Raw genomic sequence first — 22,528 nt, 5'->3', positions numbered from 1 at the left:
AACTCACCTAACTTTATATCTAGATACATAGAATGGGTGGAGTAGCAAACAAGTAACCACATCACTTAAACACGCCTGAGATTTGCAACTCCTTATTCATATTCTAAACCCTCAGAAGCTTTGAATTTTGAATTTTATTTCATAAAACTTGCTCTGCAAATTGACATAAGGCTTTTCATGCACATTATTTGGCCCAACAAGTATAAAGAGTCATGTGTTTTGTTAGAGAAATAGGAATGTGCTTTCTTGAGGAGAATTTATAGGTATATGTCCTGTATTCTACATCTAAAAGCTGAAGATTAGACATTTTTAAAGTGTGCCTGGCCCTGAGAAGTTTTGGAAAAGAGATTACTGACTTGTAGTAATGGTCTCAGTTGACATGTTGTTCTGTTCTATTCAAATAACTTCAGCATTCAACTGCCACATTCTAAACTTTTTGAGAGTGGATATTTTGCATGCTTCCTGTGTGCAATAATAACCTGACATGTTGGACCATTTAAAATAGTATTTGCTCCAGACTCTAAAGAAATTTTGTGAAGGATACAGGGCTTGCCATTCCATTGTAAGGAAGCCCAGCCTGGGGTGAGTTAATGAATTATCAATGTGTAGTAGAGGCCAGAGTATTCCATGGGTACTTAGCAAATTGAGTTTTGCTTTAAACTGAGTTGGATTAGCAAATAAATTTTTTCCTATGAGTTAAGAAATACATAAGTGTATGTTGCTCAAAAAAACATTAAAAAGAAAATATTTAATAAGCGCTTTAATAAAACATATAAGCATTCTCCAAATCCAGTGAGCACATATAAAAGGATCAAGGAATGCAAATATTACTTATTTATTTATGATCAGAGTCAGCATTAAGATTAATGTATAAAGGTAGATTTGACACTGAATTGTGGCTAAAATGTTTTTTCATAATTTTTCATATTCATACAATAACCACATTTGTTTTCGTAAACTTTCCTCTAATAACTTATGCTCAATCTTAGAGGAGTCTACGAGTAATGCAGAAAGTGTATTTGAGATAAAAGGATGCGGAGTGTCAGCCTCATTCCTCAGTGGATTCTTCAATAGCAGAGTCAGTTGGTCACATCCAACATCCCAGGTCCTCTGCAGTTGTAGCTTGGTTTCAGGCTTCCTACTTTGGCTTCATGATATTTAAGACCCACTAGATGCCCAATGTTTTCAGTTTTTTTTGTAACAGAATTGTCATTTTCTAAATGCAAGTATAAGTGAAGGAAGAAGATTAAGAATGAACTGGCCTATTTGGGCTGCAGAGAAACTGGGCTCTGTAAGTAATTGCTCTGTGCAAATCACGAAACTTCTCCATGTCTGTTTCAACATTTTGTACAGAGAAGATTATCAAACTTGCAAGACAATGATTGGTTATGGGTACAAATGCAAGAGTACTTTGAAATTATTATATAATTATTATTTATTTAATGTCAGTGAAGTATGGAATGAATACATTGAGTAAATAAATGGATTTTCATAAAATTTTCTGAAAATAGAAAATAAATAAATTATGGCTTCATCAAACATTGTGACTATTGAGGGAATAGACACACAGTACTTGGACTTTGGAGTCAAGCCTGCCTGCATTGAATCTTCATCTTGGCACTGCCCCACTATTGTGACGGACCAGCTACCAATCCTCTCCAAGCTGTTTGTCTCGGCTTATAAAAGTGTGAAGGTAATAATACCTAGATCATGGAGGAAATGCATATTCTTAGTGGTCTTAACATTAAACATATGTTAGGTCCCTGATGGTATGAAGTGAAAACATGATTAGCCTTTCCTCTACTTCAGAGAAATAAAGGTAAACATGGGGTATGTGGGGAGAGGAAGCAAGTCTCAAATATAACCTTAGGGAAAAAAAAAAGAGAGATATCAGTGGGGTTTCTTTGGCTATATACCTTTGAAAATTATTAATCATGTCATTCTAAGATTAATGATGAAAACTTGAATTCTTTGCTAAAACATTTCATTCTATACAATGCTAAAATGAGGATGAGAGGAAAAGTGTGCAAAAAAGTCAAACTGTTTTTGGAAATATGGTGGGCTGCATAACCAGGGAAAAGCAACAGCAATGATAATATTCTGTGTTAAAATAAGCAAACAGATAAAAACAGTAATTCTTTTAAAATCTTTGTGCTTTGGGGGAAAGTAAAGATATTCTTATAGACCAAAACCAGAGTGTGACTCAAACCCTGGTATAGAGTGGGAAAGCAACTGGCTTAAGGGAACTTGCCCATCGCTGGTGACTTAGAGCTCTTGTTTTTACACTCACCTGAGGGGGAGGAGACAAAACAACAGCCCAGGTAAGGTATGTTGAAGAATCAGAAATAGTCAAGAGGAGGCCAGGAACCCCCAAAAGCTAGACTCTCAGTGAATCCATTAACTGTAAATAAAAATGCCCTAAAGAGGAAGGCACCTTGGAAACTTGATTGTCTTCTCTTAAGTTCTAGAGAGAGGAATAACTAAAGTCTCCACTGAGAATTTCTAACCATAAACTCTTCCTCCAGCATGTTGAAGAACAACATTCTCAGGTTGGAAGTATCCTTAGGCCTTTCACAAAATCAAGCATTTCTTCTCTCAGAGTGCCAAAATTAACAAATTAACAAATTAATATTAACAAATCAATCTTTAAAACCTCTCCTTAAATAAAGTGATGATACACATGACTGCATAATAAAAATTATATAGTACTCAAGGAAACACATATTATTAGAAATAATAGTAAATACAACTAACAGAATTAAATCCACACAGATCATAGATATTAGAATGATCCAAATGGAATATAAAATAATCTAGTAAGGAATATATGTAAATTAAGAGGACTTTGAAAGTAAAACAAGGAATAAAATACTAGCCATTTGAAAATGACCTAAAAAGAACTTTTAGAAATTAATATTTAAAATGATTAAAAAGAAATGTTCAGTTTGGGGTTTAAAGAGCATATTGGACAAAATAATTAATTAGTAAAGTATAATACACTTTAAATTATATTTTTCCAGATTGATGCACAGAAAAATCGAAAATATTTAATTGAAGGTAACACACACAAATGGCAAAACTCTATTTTGCATTTAATCAAAATTTTTGAAGGTGAAAATACAATGGGGAGAAGCAATATTTGAAAAAAATTGATTTATAATTTTTCCTAATTATCAAAATGTATGAATCTTCAGATTTGAGAATCACAATAAATTTAAAACAAAAATACTCATTTCCAGACACATGAGAGTAAAACTACCATCAAAGTAAAACTCATCCCAAAAGTGTCAGAGACAAAACAAGTATGACAGTGACAAATGATTTCTGACTAGCAACAATGGAGACTAGGAGAACAGTACCTTCCAGGTACTAAAAGAAAATTATCTTACAACAGAATTCCCCAGAGACACTGTTTTATAAGGGGAAGAGCCAAACACATATTTTCAAGAAAAATAAAAGTCAACTTTACCTCTAACAGACCCTCACTAACGAAAATTTTCAAGTTGACATTACAGTTAATACAAAGGAAAAAACATTAATAAGGCAATCAAAGATGCAAGATGGAATTTGTGGGTACTGTATGTTTAATATGCTTTTAAATATATATGAACATTAGCTATATTAAACATTAACTATAGTAAATGAGTTATTCCTTAAAATATCTAAGTATTAATAACCAGACAGTATTGAAATTTTGGAAAAATTTACATGTAAGTTTACGTCATGAGCAAGCTATGCCACTAACATAGACCAAATATGTTTGTGTCTTTTTCCAATATCAAAGTTTATTGAATAATAATAAATTCACAAGTTATACCACTTTTAGCAGCTGCAATTCACTAAATACTTGTGGGTTACCCGATAGGCTGGGCAATCACAAGTTCTTTTATTCCATACTTTACTTCTAATATCTATAACATTCAAATCACACATCACACTTTATACAAACACACACACACACACACACACACACATTACAGAAGGCTAAGAAAGGGTTATAGTGGCCACAGGTGTTCACAGGCTGAACTGAGAGCAAATGCAGAGAGCAGATACTAATGCAAGTCACTGGAGGTTGTCAGAGAAGATTAGATACCAGGTGAAGAACTTGCTTAGGATACAGAGCTGTTAGAGTGCAGAACTTATTCTAGGCCAGTGTATAATGGACAGCAGTGTGAGAGCATCAACATGGAGTGTCAACTTGATGTCTTGGCTTGGAGTGGGCCATGTGTAATCATGGGCAGGAGAAACCGTGTTATTCTGAAGCCTGGAGGGACAGAAACCACAGGTCTCTTGCTGTGTTTTTCTGGGCATGGTTCATGATGAATGACCAGGTGATAGGGTCATTGAGCTACCATGTCCAGTCCTGGAGTGATCCTCCTTTGGGAGGTCTTAGGAGGGTGTTGTTTCATTTGGTGGTTCATATGTTTGATAAGTTATGCGCTTGGTATTTCTGATATGGGATTGTTACTCCCATGTATCCATGTCCTCTGATTAATTCAGTAAGTTCACAGGCAGTCATTTTTATTAGTACGATTAATTTATTTATCAGTTTATGCCTTGTGGTTGTTAGGCAGGTGGTAGATGTTTACTTGTACAGTGTGTGTAGAGTAATTCTACCTTAGCACTTGTACTCAAAATGGAATAACTTACAGAAAACTACTACTTTATAAAATGGAATAACAGGATTAGGCACAGTCTAAAAATTACTGTTCTCTACCTCAGGGAGTAACACAGAGCAGGGGACAGTTTGCTGTGTAGAGTTTGGAAGGTGTTATTAGAGTTCAGTCATTGTGAGGTTTTTGTTGTTAATTTTGAGTGAAGTGGTGATATTGACTAGTTATTAGATTTTGCTAATTTGAGAAGGCAAAGTAAAATTTCCAAGTAATCTTCATTGTGATTAGAAGTAAAATGATATTCAAGACAATACAGAATAAATGCAAATAAAAATTCAATCTATCTGAAAAAAAGACAAAAGTGAAGGAAAAGAAGTCAGGAAGAGATTCTATACAATGAAGGGGTAAAATTGGTTATTTTAATTAAGCCAAATCAATGAGACTGTTCTTTTAAGGGACAAAAACTGTCAGATTAGCTTAAAACATTTCCTTCTATGTGCTGTTTTAATTATCTATTGTTGCCTAACAAACAGGCAGCTTAAAATGAGATGTGTTTGCTAGCTCACAGTTCTGGAGATCAGAAGTTCACTTGGGCTCCTCTGCATTCTCTGCTTAGGATCTCAAGAGTCTGAAACCAAAGCATTCTCCAGACTGGGCTCTTGGAGAACCTGAGGAAGAATCTACCTCAAAGTTGATTCAGGTTGTTAGTAGAATGCAATTTCTTTTGAACTGGGCTTAGGTCCCTGTTTGCTTGATGACAGTTAATGCTGGCTACTCTAGGTCCATTCAAACGGTCTCTTCCATGTCAGCAAAGGAGAACATCACTTGCATTGAATCCTTCTCAAGTTTCAAATATCTTTGTCTTCTACTGCTTTGAAGTGGCTCATGTGATTAAATTAGGACCACTCAAAAATCTTTTTACCATAGGAAATAGCAATCAATGGGACATAACTCATTATAGTCACATGGTTCCACAAGGGCCATTGCAGGTCATTCTTAAAATTCTGCCATGGTGTTTTCAAAGTCATGCCAGAACATAAAAAAACAGAAAAATTCTAAGTAAAAGACTGAAAGACATACCAGGAAAACACTCTAAAAAAAGCTGATATCTAGCAAGATGGACTTTTGTGGGGAAGCAAAATATTTTTAGGATTAAATAGGGTGAACATATAATGAAGGTATAACAATTTAAACTTATAAGAACCATTAACATATTTTTTAAATTTATAAAGACTAAATTGAATAAAATAATTTGGTAATTGAAAAGTCTAACATTATTATGCTTATGGTACAAAATTAAAAAAAAATCTCTGAAAATGAATATAGTAGGCATTTAACATTAAGAAACTAAGGAAAGAAACAGAGAATTAGTCAAAAAGTAGTGATAAGGAAATAAAGATATGAAGAGAACTTAGTATAATAAAAATTAAGTTCTACCAGAGGGTTATGATATCCAAAATTTGTTTTTCAAAATCTTGTAAAACTAGCAAATATTTATAAAATTAATTAAGATTAAAAGGAAAAAGGAGTAAAACCACGTGAAAAATAAAAAAAAAATATTAAAAATATGCATCAGGAATCAAAGGTACAAATATTTGATTCAGTATAGATAAATAAATCTAAGGAAACTAATATTGAATGATAAAAACCAGATGCAGGAAAATGATACTATATTATTCTGCTTAATTACAAACATGCCAAAAATATATATCTAAACAACTTATTTTATTTCATTTATAGATACAGCAAGATGGGGTAAAACCACAGTGGAAAACAAAGGTACAGGAATAGTAAATACAACATTTAGATTAGTGGTTTCCTTTGATGAAGGTAGGGAGGATAATGACTGGGGACAAGTACAGGAAGGGCCTTTTGTTCCCTTTTTGTCAAGGCAGGCTGTACAAACTTGCTTTCTATCTATTCCTATTTTTTATAACTTGCATATGTATGATATGTATGTATATCAAACTTAATAATTCTAGTGAAAACATCTTGAATTTTTAGCTATCACTGATATAGTAACTAAACAACAGAGCAAGAACAACAATAAAAAGCTTGATTAAAGCACTTTTATTTGGTGTAATTTTTAAAATATGCCCTAAAACCCAATATTTCAATTTTACCTGAAATGCAAAAAATACAAATAGCTGGATTTATTTTCAGACACCAAATGTTGATACAAGTTATTTCTTTTTACAAAAATATGCTTTCAGGTTATAATTTTTGATTTTCTAAGCTTGCTAATATGTCATTGTGTCACAGGTACACCTGTCTTCAACGGTCATAAAACAGAAACAATGCTTGCTTAAACTTAGAGACCATGTTACTTCATCATTGCCTTACTTTATAATTTCTCAAATTCTGCAGTCGTTGTGGTTATGTCAAATGGTTGACTTAACAGTCTTTTTGGACTTACCATTTTTTACTTTAGGAATATCAAATCAGTTGAACTTCTCCTCCCACACTGGCCCACAGTTTTGGATTCTTTACCCCATAGAGCAGGCTGAACCATCCTGATAAATGATAATTATATAAGCAGTATGGAAGGGTACCAAGTGGTGCTGGGCCTGGGAGACTGAGTTAGGGTTCTGGACACTCTCATTAGGGGTAGCATGTGTTAGGCATTTCATTTAGAAAACTGGAATGCTGGGCACCCTAAAAATAATTATTTTCCCATTGAAGAGATGTTTGCTCTTTTTTCTGTCCCAAGGGCTCCATCTTGAATATTTCTTCTCATAATTACATGTCTGAAAACACCCTTTACTTTTCTTCCAGTTGGCCTTCTATTCATATATTAAGTTAGAAAGCCATCATATGATAGTGTCTTTTGTGTAATTATTTTTTCAATATATGTTAACAAAACAGAGCAGGTATGCATACTGAAAAGTATTCCTTCTTTCAGGAAAAAAACAAAAATAAATGCCCAACTATGTAATATTGGGCTATTGTTGTTTTATAATTTATACCACAATGGGGAATAGCATGTCAAAAGATGCCATAAATATTTTTTCTGCTTGCTTTTTCTCAGCAAACCAGTAGTCATTCTCATTTTTTTCCTATTCATTCTAAATTATAATTCAGTGTGGTAGAAAGCAAATTGCACTGGAGCACATCATATTTATTTTGTATTTATTAACACACTGTTTGAAATTCTGCAGAACTTTTTGATTGTGTATATTTTGGTGTTCAGGTGATTCAGGTGTCTTTCTCTAAATGATTCTATATTCTGAGACATGCCCAATTTCCTTAGTTAATAATAAAACAGTCCATGATGCATTGTAAATCAGTAGGGATCTAGCAATAAGGTGCAATACATCACAAAAGCAGTGCAGGTTATCATTGGAGATAATAAGCAAGTGCATTAATATTCATGCCTTATGAAATCCTGGTTGTGCTTCTGAAAAGCTGTAGAATACATTCCAGGTTTAATGCTCACTAGTAGATGTTTGCCAGTGATTTTCCGATACTCTTGTAGCAATTCATTCAAGGCATCACTGGGTAATTTAGGAAACTTTAATCCATGGTTTCCATTTACTTAATTGCATACTCAGCTAATGTTTCTCAGTGAGTATGCGTAATTCTTTCTGGTTAGACCTTGGGTTTTTCTTTGTCTCAGCTGGAAGTGCTGTTGTATAAGAATGATCATATATGCATGTTTGTATGTGGTGTGGTGTGTGTGGTGGGATCTGGGAGGGCAGAACAAAAGGGAAAATAAGTGGGTGCATAGAAAAATACAAAACAGAGCCATCACATAAAGATGCACAGACTTAGCACCGTACAATCCCAGAGGCCACATTCACCATGACTCACCATCCCCCTCCTGAGTTGTACAATATAATGACACTGCAAATAATGCATACAGAAGCATACTACTTTTTTAAAATTTATGATTAATACATATCCTTATTTAGTTCTTCTATAAATAATTCACAATCAAAGAGATACATTGTTCAGTTGGATAATGTAAGTAGTCACGCCTCTTAGGCTTGATATCCCTCTTGTTCAAAATCATATTTGGTTTCTTTATTTTGCTAGCAGTCAAGAAAGACTGTATATACTTCTTTTGACACCTTAACATCTCCTTTCCAGGCATAGAAGGAACAAGATCAGGAGGAAAATGAATGCTCTATTGTACATGTACCACTGTCAGTAATACAATCACTACTACCACCTCCATAACCATCATCCCTTCTGTAATTGCCAAGGAGACATTAAATGGGGACAGTAAAGGAGCTCCTTGTAAAGGAGCAGTAAAGGAGTGCCATTTGTCCAAGCCTTCCCCACTTATCTACTTTGCATTTTGTGCTTCTCTTGATTCCCTTTTATTCATACAGTCCATCTATTTATTCATTCATTCATTCATTCAGTCAGTCAGTCAATAGATATTTACTGACATCCTATAACTGCTAGATTCTCCACTAGATAATGGGGATCGAGTGTGAACAAAACAGATAAAATCCTTGCAGTAATGGAGCATTTTCAGGGTTAATTCTTCCACTTAAGATCTCTTGCATTTTATAGAATTTCCCATTATGTTCAGGGTTTATTTAGCCAGAATTAGGATCTTTTACTTCCTCTATACTTTGTAGGAAGGATTTAAATATTAGCAGTTTTTTATGCATGGGGCTGGAATTTCAGGATTACATTGAAGTTTCCTTAACACAATCTTTTAGAAATGTCTCAATTTATGTGAGGCCTCTTGAACTATGATTTAGTGATGAGAATATGTTTGTAACAGAAGATGACACTATCCCATATAAAAAGCTGGGATCCCCAACAAGACAGCAAAACAAATTGCAAAACACTGTACTTGTGATGACAATGTTGGGTTTGTTATTGTTGCAGCCACTCCATATAAACAAGATAGACCCATGCCCAAATTTTGTTTGGGTGTTGAGACGAATGATGTCACACTATACCAATAGGAAATCAGAAAATTCTTTCCTCAGCACAATAGCTTCCATGCAGGTCTGAACATGGCTCAAGAGACAAAAAAAGTTGTGGAATTTTTATGGTGCATATGGGGAGAAATCTAGAAAGAAGTTTCTATATATGATATGAATTTCCTGTTGGTGCCAAAGAAAGAAGCCTCAAAGTTTCCTTATCAGCTTTCCCAGATATGGTTAGAAGGGGAAGAAAGAGAAATGAGGCTTAGAAGTTGTAAGCAATCAGATATCCCCTGCCCCCTAAAAGCATTTAGTCTCTGTGCTACAGTTATGATGGTGTTGGAAGGAATTTTGAGAGATAGTTTAAATGCAGACTTCATGTCTACATACTTAGAAGCAGGGAAGTAAAATCACAATTTTAAAAAATATTGGAGCCCTGCTCTCCACCTCTCCTCCTCTCCAGTTAGGCAAATTTCCTGGTTTGTGACCAATGGTATGTAGCTTATGGTCAGTACTCCTGTTATTCATAATGATATGCTGTCTTTCCTCTTGGCCTGGGTGTGTGAAGATGCTCTCATTTTGATGTTGGTTTTAACTATTATAAATCAATATTTCCTGAATCATCATCTTTGGGAAGCAAAAGTCCTTACACATAAGGTCTGCTCTTACAAATTAAAGGGAATCCTGTAACTTCCCATTCTATTTCTGAATTAGCCACCATAAGGAATTTCAAAGTATGTGCCAAAATATGAGTTCTTTGATATTGAAAGTTTGGCTTTAATTTTCTTTACATGCTTACAAATATTACCTTGTAATTTTATCTAAAGAGTTTTTCTAAAATGGATGTGTACCATAATATTATGGTTATTAATATAAAACATCAACAATCTCAATGAAATTCAGATAAAAGTGTAAGCAACAAAATCAGGAAGAGAGTATTTTGTGAGGGAACAATAATTCACTAATTATCTCAATTTTCTGAGGTGGATAAGGAACTAAAAGAAAATATTCACAATGATAACACTCCAAGATCATTCCCCAAACATTTAAAAGATAATTATAGAAGTCTATAAAAATTGTGTATAGCTGGTGCCATATTTTTCTGCAGTTTTTAAGAGATGGGAGACACTACCAACCTGGGCCCACTAGAGTATGCCAATTAACATTTGTGGAAATTCCAATTTGATCATTATTTCTCTAGTTTTCTCTCTGCATTTCTTTCTTGGGTCTGCCATCTCATTTGTCTATTATCTTTATGAGATGAGATGAACACTCCACCTACTAAATGCTATTATAGAACTCTTAGCATTCCATTCACTAGCTACTTTTTATTTTTATTTGTGTGTTGTCAGATAAACTAACTAAATGTTTATGTAACCACATAAGCTAAATATGTGACGAAGCTTTCCTTCAAAGTTCTCTCTCCAAAAAACTGAAACGGCCTATGTTCAAATTCCTACAGGATCTCATATTGTAAATTATATTTTGAAAAAAAAGTTACATTAGGGGAAGACATTAATAAAAATATAGCTAATTTTAAAAGTAGAAAAACATTACAGAGATGGAGTAATTATTTTTGGTGGTATTACCTCAAAATTGCCAAAAAATTATCATTATACATAAGCTTCTGATTGATAATTTTAAACAGTACTACAGAATTTTGTTTTAAAATAGGGAGTTTTTGGTAGTCAAACAAAAGAAAACCAAGAACAAAAATAAAGAACACTAGTTTTACCTTTTAAGTGAGACTAAATGACATCTCTCTTAAGCACAATCCATTATGGGAGGTTGTCAAATACAGTCAACCACATTTCAAGGCAATGCTAAGAGGAGACATGTTGAGTGCCTATCAAAGGCAATGTTGACAGAGGATAGTTCTCACAGGTAGGTGCTGGGGTGTGCTGAGGAGGGGTGTGCTGGCTGAAAATGGGCCTTGCTACCCCTCAACATGAACCTCTTGCAGAGAGCAAGTCCAGGAAATACTGACATCATTCAATGGCAATCAGTCCCCAAAGAAGCAATGTAAGGATTTCATTACTAGGAATAAAAAGAAGAAAATAACAGGGAAATTCAATAGTGGCTGAAAAATCTTCCAGTAGAAAAATGTTACCACAGAGTGAAGAAAAAAGGTGACCCAAAACATCCCCGTGACTTAGAAAACTATTAGTGAAATAATTGTCTTTACAATATAAGTTTTAAAAAAATGTTCCCAGATATTATGGTGTGGGAAGGTAAAACAAGAGATGGTAGGCTCAGTGAAAAAAATGAGGAAATGAAAAAAAAAAAACCTGAGAAAATAATAGTCAAAATGGAATTTTCACAAATGTTAATTGATATACCTCAAAATCCATAGTATGGGTCAGGACTGAATGAGAAAAATTAAAGGTAAAAAGAAAGTAGATATAGAAGACAGAGAAAAACCAGCATAGGCATAGCTGTTGTCCCTAAATTATAGAATTACAATAATAAAAAAGAAAAATAATTATTAATAATAGGATTCTAGAAAGACTTAAAAGAATAAAAGAAATTTTTAATCACCAGAAAAAGGTGATTTTCCCTTTATTATGAAAGGGGAAACCATGCCCAGAAAAATAACAGAGTAATCAATAAACTTAGCAAAATTATTACACTCAAAATAAAAAAAAATTGGGGTATCCAAGCAAGATAACCAAATCACCATTAAATATGGAAAATAATAATAATAATAATAATAATATCAATTTCCAGTTTTCTTCCTGGCATCACTCAATCTTAAAACTGTGAAGCAATGCCTGAAATTCCTAAGGGCAAATGTGTGAGCCCAATAATTTTGTATTCATCCTACCCACTGGTCAACTGTAGAAAAATTAAACAACTTGGCTGAATGCAACATTTTTCTCATACACTTTCCTGAAGAATTTATTAGGAATGAAGTTCAGGCACTAGAACAAACTCTTGCTGAAATATTGGGAAAGATCATTGAGGCAATTTAATTGTAGGACTAATGTTAAAAGAAATATGCGATGTAGAATATTCCTAAACCCTAACAATATAGCAATGACATATGGTACAAAAATGTATTTTTATTTGCTCATCTTTTATAGATAAAGGGAGAAGAGATCATTTAAAGATGATAAATAAAACAGAAATATATTCAAAGAGTCAGAAAGTTAATAGGAAAATAATACAATAAATAAAAGAGAATGGTAGAGGGGAAGAAGACAGAGGAAGAGGAAGCAGAAATATAACTCCTGCTAATAATACTGCATGCTCCTAGATGGCGAATTAGAACTTGAGGTACAAAGAGGTTAATTATCTTGCCTTAAATAAAAAACTGGGGAGACGAAGAAGCTTGTATTAGAACCCAGGCTGGCAAATGGTACACAGAAAAGTTCATTAGGTTTGTGACTTTGCTATTACATAATCTCACTGGCTTCTCTCTCTTCATTGGTGAAAGGTGGAAAATAATGACTTAGAGTTGCTGCGACAATTAACAGGGAGAGCACACCCCTAAGAGTTGGTAATCCATGAAGCTCTATGGTGAATGGAAGGCATGTCTGTCACCAGTGCTGTTTTCACACTGTCACTGTCGCCAAAGCATCTTTCAGGCCCGCCTCACAGAGGAGCAAAGATTTCAATTAGGTGCCTGTAGAAATAAATTGTTTTTACAATCCTTTACTGACTTTTAAACCTCAAAATGGATTTTCTTGCTCAGACTGAACAATATCAATCCCCTAAAAGAGCTTATATGCTGAGAAAGACCGCCTAACAAAGCGTGATGTGGTAAGTGCCACAGTGAGGCTCTGTGCTGTATGCACACAGGAGCAGGGAAGGGAAGGATGGTGAGATTCAACGAGTGAAACAAATTTCTCTCTGCATAGAAAGAAAGACCTGCAATTTCACATTCTAATATCTCCCTTTGGGAGATGCATCGACAGGTTTGTGTTGTATTTATACTACACAGCAACCTTTTTAAAATTGCCTTCAGCCTCTCTTTCCTGCATCTTTTCCCACAAAGATTGTCCTTGACCAACATAAGAAATGAATTTGATTTCTCTAATGCAGAAGGTAATTGGATTTTCCTTTATTGAATGCATCCCTTAATGACTGTCTCTGTAACTGCCAATTTAGCTGCAAGTGACCTGACATTGATCTTATGATATGACTTAAAATAAAGAGTTGAAGCTGGGGTGAAAAAGATCAGCTGCCTGCCATCAGAAAGAATGAGTCTTGGCCCTGTCTTGCCATTTTCCTGAGAAAATGCTTTATCTTTGATGTCATTTTCACAAAACATGCTGCTGTAATAATTGGTCATACAGCAGCAGATTGCCTCCTTCTAGAAAGTATGATAAGTACTTCCCAGAAAGTGCCCTGGAGAAAACACTGAAAACGGAATAAAACCTACCCAGTAATCATTTTGTTCCCTGAAAATATTTATTATCATGCAAACTCTTTCAGGAATAGAATAAATATTGCTGAACAGAATGCATTAAATCTTTAACAAATGTGGCCAAACATGAAATATTTATTAAGTATTTATTTACTTAACCTTGAGGTTTTAGTAAAATATTTGACACAAGAACTTTTGTCCAAGGTTATGAAGAAGCAGTGGCTGAAATTGTTGTATTTGAAAGAATAACAATTCTTTCCTCAAGGGAAGTTATAAGACTCTTTTATGCCCCCCAAATGTATAAGATTTAAATTTCTCTACTTTCATCTTTATTTACTTTCTAGTAATAATATAGTTCACTGGACTCATGGTTAATCTTTATTCTATTGTCTTCCCTTTCTCATTTTGATAAATATCATGAATCACTTTAGGAGGAAAATACAATCCATGGGCATTAGTCTGAGTGAGAAAATGAAATACTATAATTTTAAAGAATCAAGAAGAAATTATAGGTAAAGAAAATAATGCATAAACTAGATCATTTTAAAAACAAGTAAAGCAAGTGTTTTTCCTTTTAAAATTATTAATATTAGTTGCATTTCATATTTATCAAAACAATTGACAAAGAAATTAACTGAGAGTTTATATTAAAACCATCTGTGATTCTTGAATGTTTTCAGATTCAATAGTGAAGCATCAAGTAAAATTATTAGAGGACTGTTAGGCAGAACTGCATAAATCTGCATTGTTGCTCAGTGAATTACAGTGAACTAACTTTAGTTCTCATCAACAGAGAGAATGTTGGGAACTCTGTTCTTAGAAATGACATTGAGAAAGAAAATAAATAAGAATCAAGCTGAAGTCTTTCCTGGAAACTGGGCTTCTTAGACACCATTCGGATTGGCATCCCAGTGAATATTTTCAAGGGACAATTTTTTGGACACTGTGTGGCAAAATAAGATGGGCTTGCTTGAGTAGCAATGGGAAACTCAGTACTATCCAAAGGTCACTGATCCAGAAAGACTCCCCATTGACTCACAATCTTCTGTCATAAGTGATTAAATCTCTCTTCTTTCAAGGCCATTTGTTGGAAGTTTCAATTACATGCAATGCTAAGACTTTAAGGGCAAGAGAAAAGTATGCTTTAATGGGTAATGAAAATTCTTCATTACTCAATACAGTATACCTAATTTTGTATGAGTTTTTCCTTCTTTCTTTTTTTTTCCATTCTGGGGTGTGTGTGTGTGTGTGTGTGTGTGTGTGTGTGTGTGTGTGTCTGGGAATTTAACCAGGGTTACTACACCATTGAGCTAAATCTTCCACCCATTTTATTTTTATTTTGAGATAAGGTCTCACTAAGTTCCCAAGGCCGACCTCAAACTTGCAATCTCCCTGCCTCTGTATCCTGAGTTGCTTGGGTTATAAGCATATGCTACCATACCCAGTGCAGTTTTCTTAATTTTGAATCTTTTTGTGTGTTTGAATTTGAACGTTATTAATAGAAATCACAGCTAATGAAATAAAGTTTTCATTTCTTGAAGGGAGGACAGATTCTATGGGAAAAGGAGGAGAGTGGTGTGTGTGTGTGTGTGTGTGTATGTGTTTGTGTGTGTGTATGCATAGACAAACATATTTTCATCATTTTTCTTTAAAAAAAACAGAATTCACCTTCCACTGACATAAGACTTTTAAAATACTTTCATAATAGGTTACCTGTTTATGATATATTGGGCATTTGCAGAAACGATTAATATGTGATTTGACTAATGAGCAATTTACTTTGTTATTGGGTCTTTAAAAAACAAGCATTTATATCCTAATTCATTTTGTCATTTCTTCTTTAAGTAAATGCTTAATTCTATTATATAAAAGACTCTATAGACATTAGAAAGGAGATAAAGTTAAATCATCTTTAGAGATTTTAAAGTGTAGTAGAGAGAGAAAAAATATGCACATAAGTAAATAAAATAGAAGATGGAACATGATATATGACATGAGAAGTGTGTCTCAAGAACTGCAGATGTCTGTCAGCAGAGAAAAGTGAAGATATCATGGTGGTAACAGGACTTGATGTAGACCTCAGAGGATGGGCACCGTCTCTGCATGTGGGAAGAGAGGAGGAATATTTTTGGAAGAAGGCATAAAATTGTGGATGGGAGAATGCTAGCTAATTAGAATAAGCATAGCATCAAACTGAATATTAAACACTGTACTGCACATACAATTATATGATAAAAGAAAGAGAAAAAGAGAAGGTAATATTTTGACTAATAGTATAGCTAAAAATCTAGGCACATCAGGAATTATTTGGATTTTGAAGTTTCTAATTTAGACAAATTTAAAAAGAATGTAGTGTTTTCTTTGTTATATATGTTTGTTTCTATGGAGATATTGATATTTAAAGGTGGTTTATATCAAAGGTAATTTTAATTGACTTGTAAAAAAATGGTCTCAATATTTGACATGCTGAATGACCTTATATGTGCTCATTCAGTATGTAAAGTCAAAAAAGCTATTAAAATTTTTAATTTAATGAAATATATTCTAATTTTTATCTCTTCACATATCCTAATGTTAAAATATGTACATATTCTATCTCACTAGAATGTAAATTATGGGCTGAATATTCAGATTGTGATTTCTGAAAGTGTTAAACAAGTTCCTGTCATTGTTTCAGGTCACTGATATGATGCTGCAGGACAAACCCTATCCTGATTGGGGAAAATCTGCAAGAGCTTTCTGGAAGAAAGGAAATGTTAGGATCATTTTATTCTGGTAAGAAATTGTTTTATTTATATTCTTTGTTTCTGCCTTGCCTCATTTATAAAACCATGGGTAGGATGTAATCTTTTCCTAGATATATAGAGTTCTATCTAGAGATGCTACCATGCCCAATTAAAATCATTATCCTAATTATTTGATGAGTTAATTTCTACTTATATACTGTTACATGTACACATTCATAAGGCAGAAGTTTTGCTAATACAGTGATGCATTACTTGACCAGAGGTAAGTACGTTTTTGACTTAGCAAAAACAAGCTGTAATTTTCATCAGTGAAATCTGATACATAAAACTAGCTCCTGTATACACTAAATTGCCCAGTATTTGAAAAAGTAATTCCAGGAAGGAAGGAACCCCTTTACAAATCATATCTGGCCCATTTGTGTTTCTTCTTCACATGATTTCCTTTTGTGCCTTATCATAATCATTGCAATTAAAAAGCAACCACTGTTTAATGGGATTTTGTTTTTGTAGAGTCACTATTATTTATGTGTATTTGGACACATTAAAATAGAAAAGATAGCTATCTCAAGACACAAAGAGGGGTGATTTCACCTGTCTGTGGGGTAACTCCAGCAGCACAGTGGTTCTGCCAGATATGTGAAAGTTATGTACGCTAATGTTCAAAAGCAATGTGACTGATGATAACTTGAGCTGGAAATTTCCAGCCTGTGCACCTGCCTTTTGAAATGGGAGAAGAAAAATCTGTTTATTCTTAGATTTAATTCTGTTTTCTTATTTGCTTTTTTAATATGAAAGCTACAAAAATCATGGTAATCTAGTGCTTGGGGGAAAATAAGTACTCTACATTATATTTTGTGCTTTGGCACTATCATTAAATGTTGTCAGGGATATATGACATTTTGAACTCAATTCTTAACAGATAAACAGAAGTGGGTTTTTCAATAATGCGAAAATGAATATAATCTTGTAAATGTTTATTCACACCTTGTCCCTATAAGTCAAGAGTGGCCTATTTTTTCTGGTGCTATTTAACCTTCATATATTTTCCTGTTTGTTAGCTCCTCATGTACCTTGTGTGAATAATATATAATAATTATAGCAAATATTTATTGAGGATATGTTTTGCTCCAAGCACTCGGCTAAAGACTTGACATTCTATATGTTTACTCATTTAATCCTGACAACCCTATAAAGTACGACGTACTGTTATTATAGGAATAGGTCTCTGATACCATTAATCATTGTAATAGCCTGCTTGGTGTGCAAATTTCCAAACATCTTGTTTATTTTTCATTCTTGTGCTAACTAAAACCATGAGATTCTGGGATTTCTTGTACCCTACAGAATTCAATGCAGGGTTTGAAAAATCATAGTTTGAAAGGGGAGAGACTAATAGCATTTATGGATCATCTCTCTTAAAACAATACCCATTTACTATGTCTATACGTATTCTGTATTAGTTAATATATCTTCAAAGTCAGCATCTTGATGACTGCTGCTACCACTTACCAAAGTCACCCATATAATATTTGCAAAGGTAAGCCATGAATATAGTAATTAGAAGGCTTCTGTGATTGTTATCATTAGCTATTCTTAATCACAATAGCTATTTCAGAAGAGAGAAAAATCATGCTAGATATTTCCTGAAGCACCCCAGTAAATTTTTCCTTGAACATTGTTACTCAAGCTTATATATCATCTGTCTCATACAAATGGGTTTGTTTTGAGCATGTATGATAACATACCCTCAATGGGTAAAGTGTAGTCTAAGTGGTTTAAAATAATAATTATAGTCACTGGCAAATGGATAATATTCTCCAATGGAGAGCAAACTAAAATTCACACTTATTTTTATAGTCACTGTTTCTGTAAATTAATAAATAGATAATATATTTGAGAGTCTTTCACTGTTTTATTCAAAGTAGTATTTCAAATCATAAAAAGCACAAAATAATTAAAGAAACATATTTAAATTTAACTTTAAATATATTTTTCCATTTTTGTTTAGACTGTCTTGACAACAGTATTCATAATTTGAAAAAAAGGAAAATCTGACGCAACAGTTCAAAATGGGAATGATGTGAGAAGCAAAGATATCTTCCCTTTTGTTCACACTCTTTAGATAAAAGGGATTTAATGTATATAAAGGGCATTTGTTTTCTTTTTAATCTTAAGAGATAAAAATACAGAAATCATTGGAAAGACTCTAGATTCAGTTAAAGAAAGTATTTGCATACTACATGTCACCCACTCAAAAAGAGGTATTTTCTTTTGATTTTGCTCTAATTAATAAAGATAAATTAGTATGAAAAAAGTATATTTTAGAGAAGAAATTTTGCAAAGGAAATCTTTCATGAGTTGCAGTGTGATTATGTGCAGCAGTTTGAACAACATTGCAGTTTGTTCGATGTGCAATTTGTTCTAGTGAATTTACCTCTTACCTTGTATAGCTCCTTTAACTCACAAGTGCCTGTCAGAAACTATATCATTTGCAACTGTGGAGGTGTTTTCTTTCTTGACTCTTAGTGTTAGATATCTCTACATTGAATGAAGTGCTTCAATTTATCTCTGTAGTTGTGCAAAGATGAAACTGCTATAACACTGAGGCTTTCATACTGGGAGGAGACCTGATTATAGCTGCATTTGAAAATATTAAATGATAAAGAAGGAATATTCATAAATCTTTTCCAAAGCACTTTCACCAGCCCTTTTGATGATTAAATAGACAAAGATGTAAGAATCTAAATCTTATGCAATTGCTCTTCTATTTTTCAGAGGGACTAACAACTACTGTTTTCACTGACTTATGCCTAAAGTAAAGAAACACATAAACAAAGAACAAGTGATATGATACTCATGTTATCCTCTCTCTTCCTGTTTTATTTTTTTTTCTCCAGAGACATCATTGGTGTGTTTCTGATGGGAAGCATCTTGGGATGATATTTCCCAAAGACTTGGTTTATTATTTTTTAAAATAAGAGACACTCTTTTATTTTTATTAGTAGAGTGATTAGCAGAAGAAGAAATTGGAGGATCTATTGTTTCTCCAGACACATGAGAGGATTCTACTTCTCTGCTCCTACTGATTATGTGCTTTGCTTTGACCAAGGAAAATGTTTATAAAAGTTCTTTGGTTGGTAGTTACTGTGGGTGCTTGGGTCTAGCTGAAAAAATGCAGAATAAATCAAGCATCCTTAGCAACTCAGTGAGCATACAGTGTGAATGAATGTTAAACCTCTGAGATTTGGGGATTATTAGATATTGCAAATGAACAATATTTTTTCCTTTTAATATCATACTTTTAAATGTCTAGCAAAAGGCACTTAGTCACTTAATTTTGACCAGATAAGAGTTTAACAAGAAACAGTTATTAGTTTAAGTTGCATTACTCATGCTGTAGGAGACTAATATGCTAATAAAAAATATAATAAATAAAAACATCTAAGATTCAGGGAAAACGTCAGGCAGAATTTTAGTTACAACTCTGCTAATATCTGATTGTATAACCTGTATGACTACTTTAGATTTCGATTTCCTTTTAATTTTCTTTTCCTTTTCTTTTTTGTAAAATGATACATTTTATTATACTATGAAGGCTCTTTCAGCTCTAATATTTTCTATTGTAAGACTAAAATGATGACCAGAAAATAATATTGTACTATTTTGCTCCAGAGGGAAAAATATGGACTGTAGAATGTAAGTCATACAGAAAGGATTCCCTAAAACAACATGAACTTCTCAGTGAACTTCTCATGAATCCCTCACCAGAACTTTTATGCAAAACCTAGATAATCATCAATTAGGGATGCTATAGAAGGATTTTCATGTTAAATGGTACAAAAAGAAATTACTTTTAATTTTGTATCAAACTTGTAAATTCTGTGACTAAATTTTAACCAGAAAAGTGTTGTATATCTCCACTTCATAGTGGAGGAGGTACTAATTAAAATGCAATATACTCTGCACAATCCTTTCTCAACATGTCTCTTTAGGCAGTTGTTCATCCTTGATTAAAAGGTGCCTATGTAATTGAGGAAAAACAGAACAATTTTGGTCACAATTTGATAAATTTACCTAGTAAATTAGCTATTGTAACTTTTAACATGGTACTAAGTTAGCAGGTTCTAATTTAAGTGTGCTGTTTTGGACCTTCTACAGCAAGGTTCAAGGATATGCTTCAACTGATTTTCTCACCAGACATAAGAGTACTACATTTTGATAAAAAGATGATTGATGCTGTATTATTATGTTGTATTTTATGAAGATTTTCATTAAAAAATAAACCATATTTATGCTTGAGAGATTTAACTCTCAATCCTATACTTATGCCTGAGCATTTACTCAACCCAGTGTCATTGTTGATTTAATATTGCTGAGTTAAGAATAACCATGATTTTATTGACTTATTTAAATAAATACTTATTAAATGCTGAGTACATTGTAGAATAGTGGTTAGCAGTACAACCTTTCGAGCCACCTGCCTAGCTTTCAATTCTGGCTTGACTACTCAGTGCTCTGTGTAGTAATTTCATTGTTGCCAGGACATGGCACTGTCCATGGTGCTGAGAATACAACTTTGAAAGACAAAATAAGGACTTTGACAGAGTAATTTTCAGAATGAAAAATACACACAGACAGACAGACACAGACACACAAACACACACACACACTGAGAGAGACAGAGAGAGAGAGAGAGAGAGAGAGAGAGAGAGAGAGAGAGAGGAGGGGTTGGGGGGCTATAGCTCAGCGGTAGCATGTACTTAGCACATGAGAGGCACTGGGTTTGAGCACCAGCACAATATAAAATAAATAAATAAAAAATAATGTGTCCCTCTACAACTAAAAAAAATAAAAATAAAAAGAGAGAGATATACAGTATTAGCCATGGGAGTGGGTGCTGTGCTGTGGGGCTAAGCAAGATCCAGGTATTCGTTTGTAAAGCTGAAGTGTCATCTTAGGATAAGTAGGAGCCAGACAGGAGGAGACACAGGGATAGGTTAGGTATGTGCAGCATGGAAGAGGGAGAAATCAAGAGTAGCATTGGCTGTTTAGGCTTTAGCCACTCAATGGATGATTACACTGTTCACAGAGAGAGGAGGTAGTGGTAAAGAAGTAAATCTTAGGTATGGGGCATAATGAACAACAGAATATGTTGAGCATGAGCTGGCTTGTGGAAAAATTCAATAAACAGTTTTATATGCAGATATGAAGCTCTGGAATGAAGTCTAAGGCAGAAATATAGCAAAAGTTCTATTTCATTTTATACTTCTATCTTCAATACAAAGGTTATCTACATGGCATTAAAAAGAAATGTGAGTAGGCATAGAGTAAGAGAAAAGACCTGCTAGGATAAATCCTGTAATGCTCTTTTAGTTAAGAACAGGTAGAAAATAAGTCTATGGTATTTTTCTGGAACATTGCTCACAGATGTTAGACTTGTCCTAGGTCAAGTTATGATTAGGAGAGGAGCAATTGGAAACACTGAGTGTAGCCCAAAGGCAAAAAAAGAGATTGGAAAGACATATATAATATATATATATATTTAGAAATGAATATTCCCAAGGAAAAAAGTTACTTACTGGTTTTGCTACTTATTGATTTGCCTTATCCAGAGCACGTCCATTTTTTTTGTCAAAAAACCGTGAATTTGAATATTTGCTGCATAAGCATTGAATTAAAACATCTATAATTTCTGTGGTGAAATTTGTTATTTGTGTAGTCTTCATTTTTTTGTCGGACGATTGAGAATAAATAGTGCATAAGATTTTAAACTAAAATTCCTTTACTAGTTTGAAGGAATATATTAAAGTAAAAATAATGATTAGCTTTTTACTTATTTCTACCTTTGTCATACTAATGTAAACAAGAAAAATATTTTATTTAACATGCCCTTAGGACATGGCACAGTGCCTA

At 33.5% G+C, this 22,528-nt stretch overlaps 1 protein-coding gene across 1 annotated transcript in view; it reads left to right on the top strand.

The window, feature by feature from the left end:
• Positions 1–22,528, top strand: part of Tmem117 (transmembrane protein 117) — a 484,704-nt gene that overhangs the window by 306,649 nt on the left and 155,527 nt on the right. Inside the window, exon 5 of the mRNA XM_027934218.3 lies at positions 16,546–16,643. Within this exon, the coding sequence (XP_027790019.2) occupies positions 16,546–16,643 (98 nt within the window). The remainder of the gene's footprint in view (positions 1–16,545; positions 16,644–22,528) is intronic.

The sequence above is a fragment of the Marmota flaviventris genome, chromosome 3 (assembly GCF_047511675.1).
Source record: "Marmota flaviventris isolate mMarFla1 chromosome 3, mMarFla1.hap1, whole genome shotgun sequence".
NCBI classification, from domain to species: domain Eukaryota; kingdom Metazoa; phylum Chordata; class Mammalia; order Rodentia; family Sciuridae; genus Marmota; species Marmota flaviventris.
The sequence above is the reverse complement of the archived record's forward strand: the minus strand, read 5'-3'. Positions and strand labels throughout refer to the sequence as shown.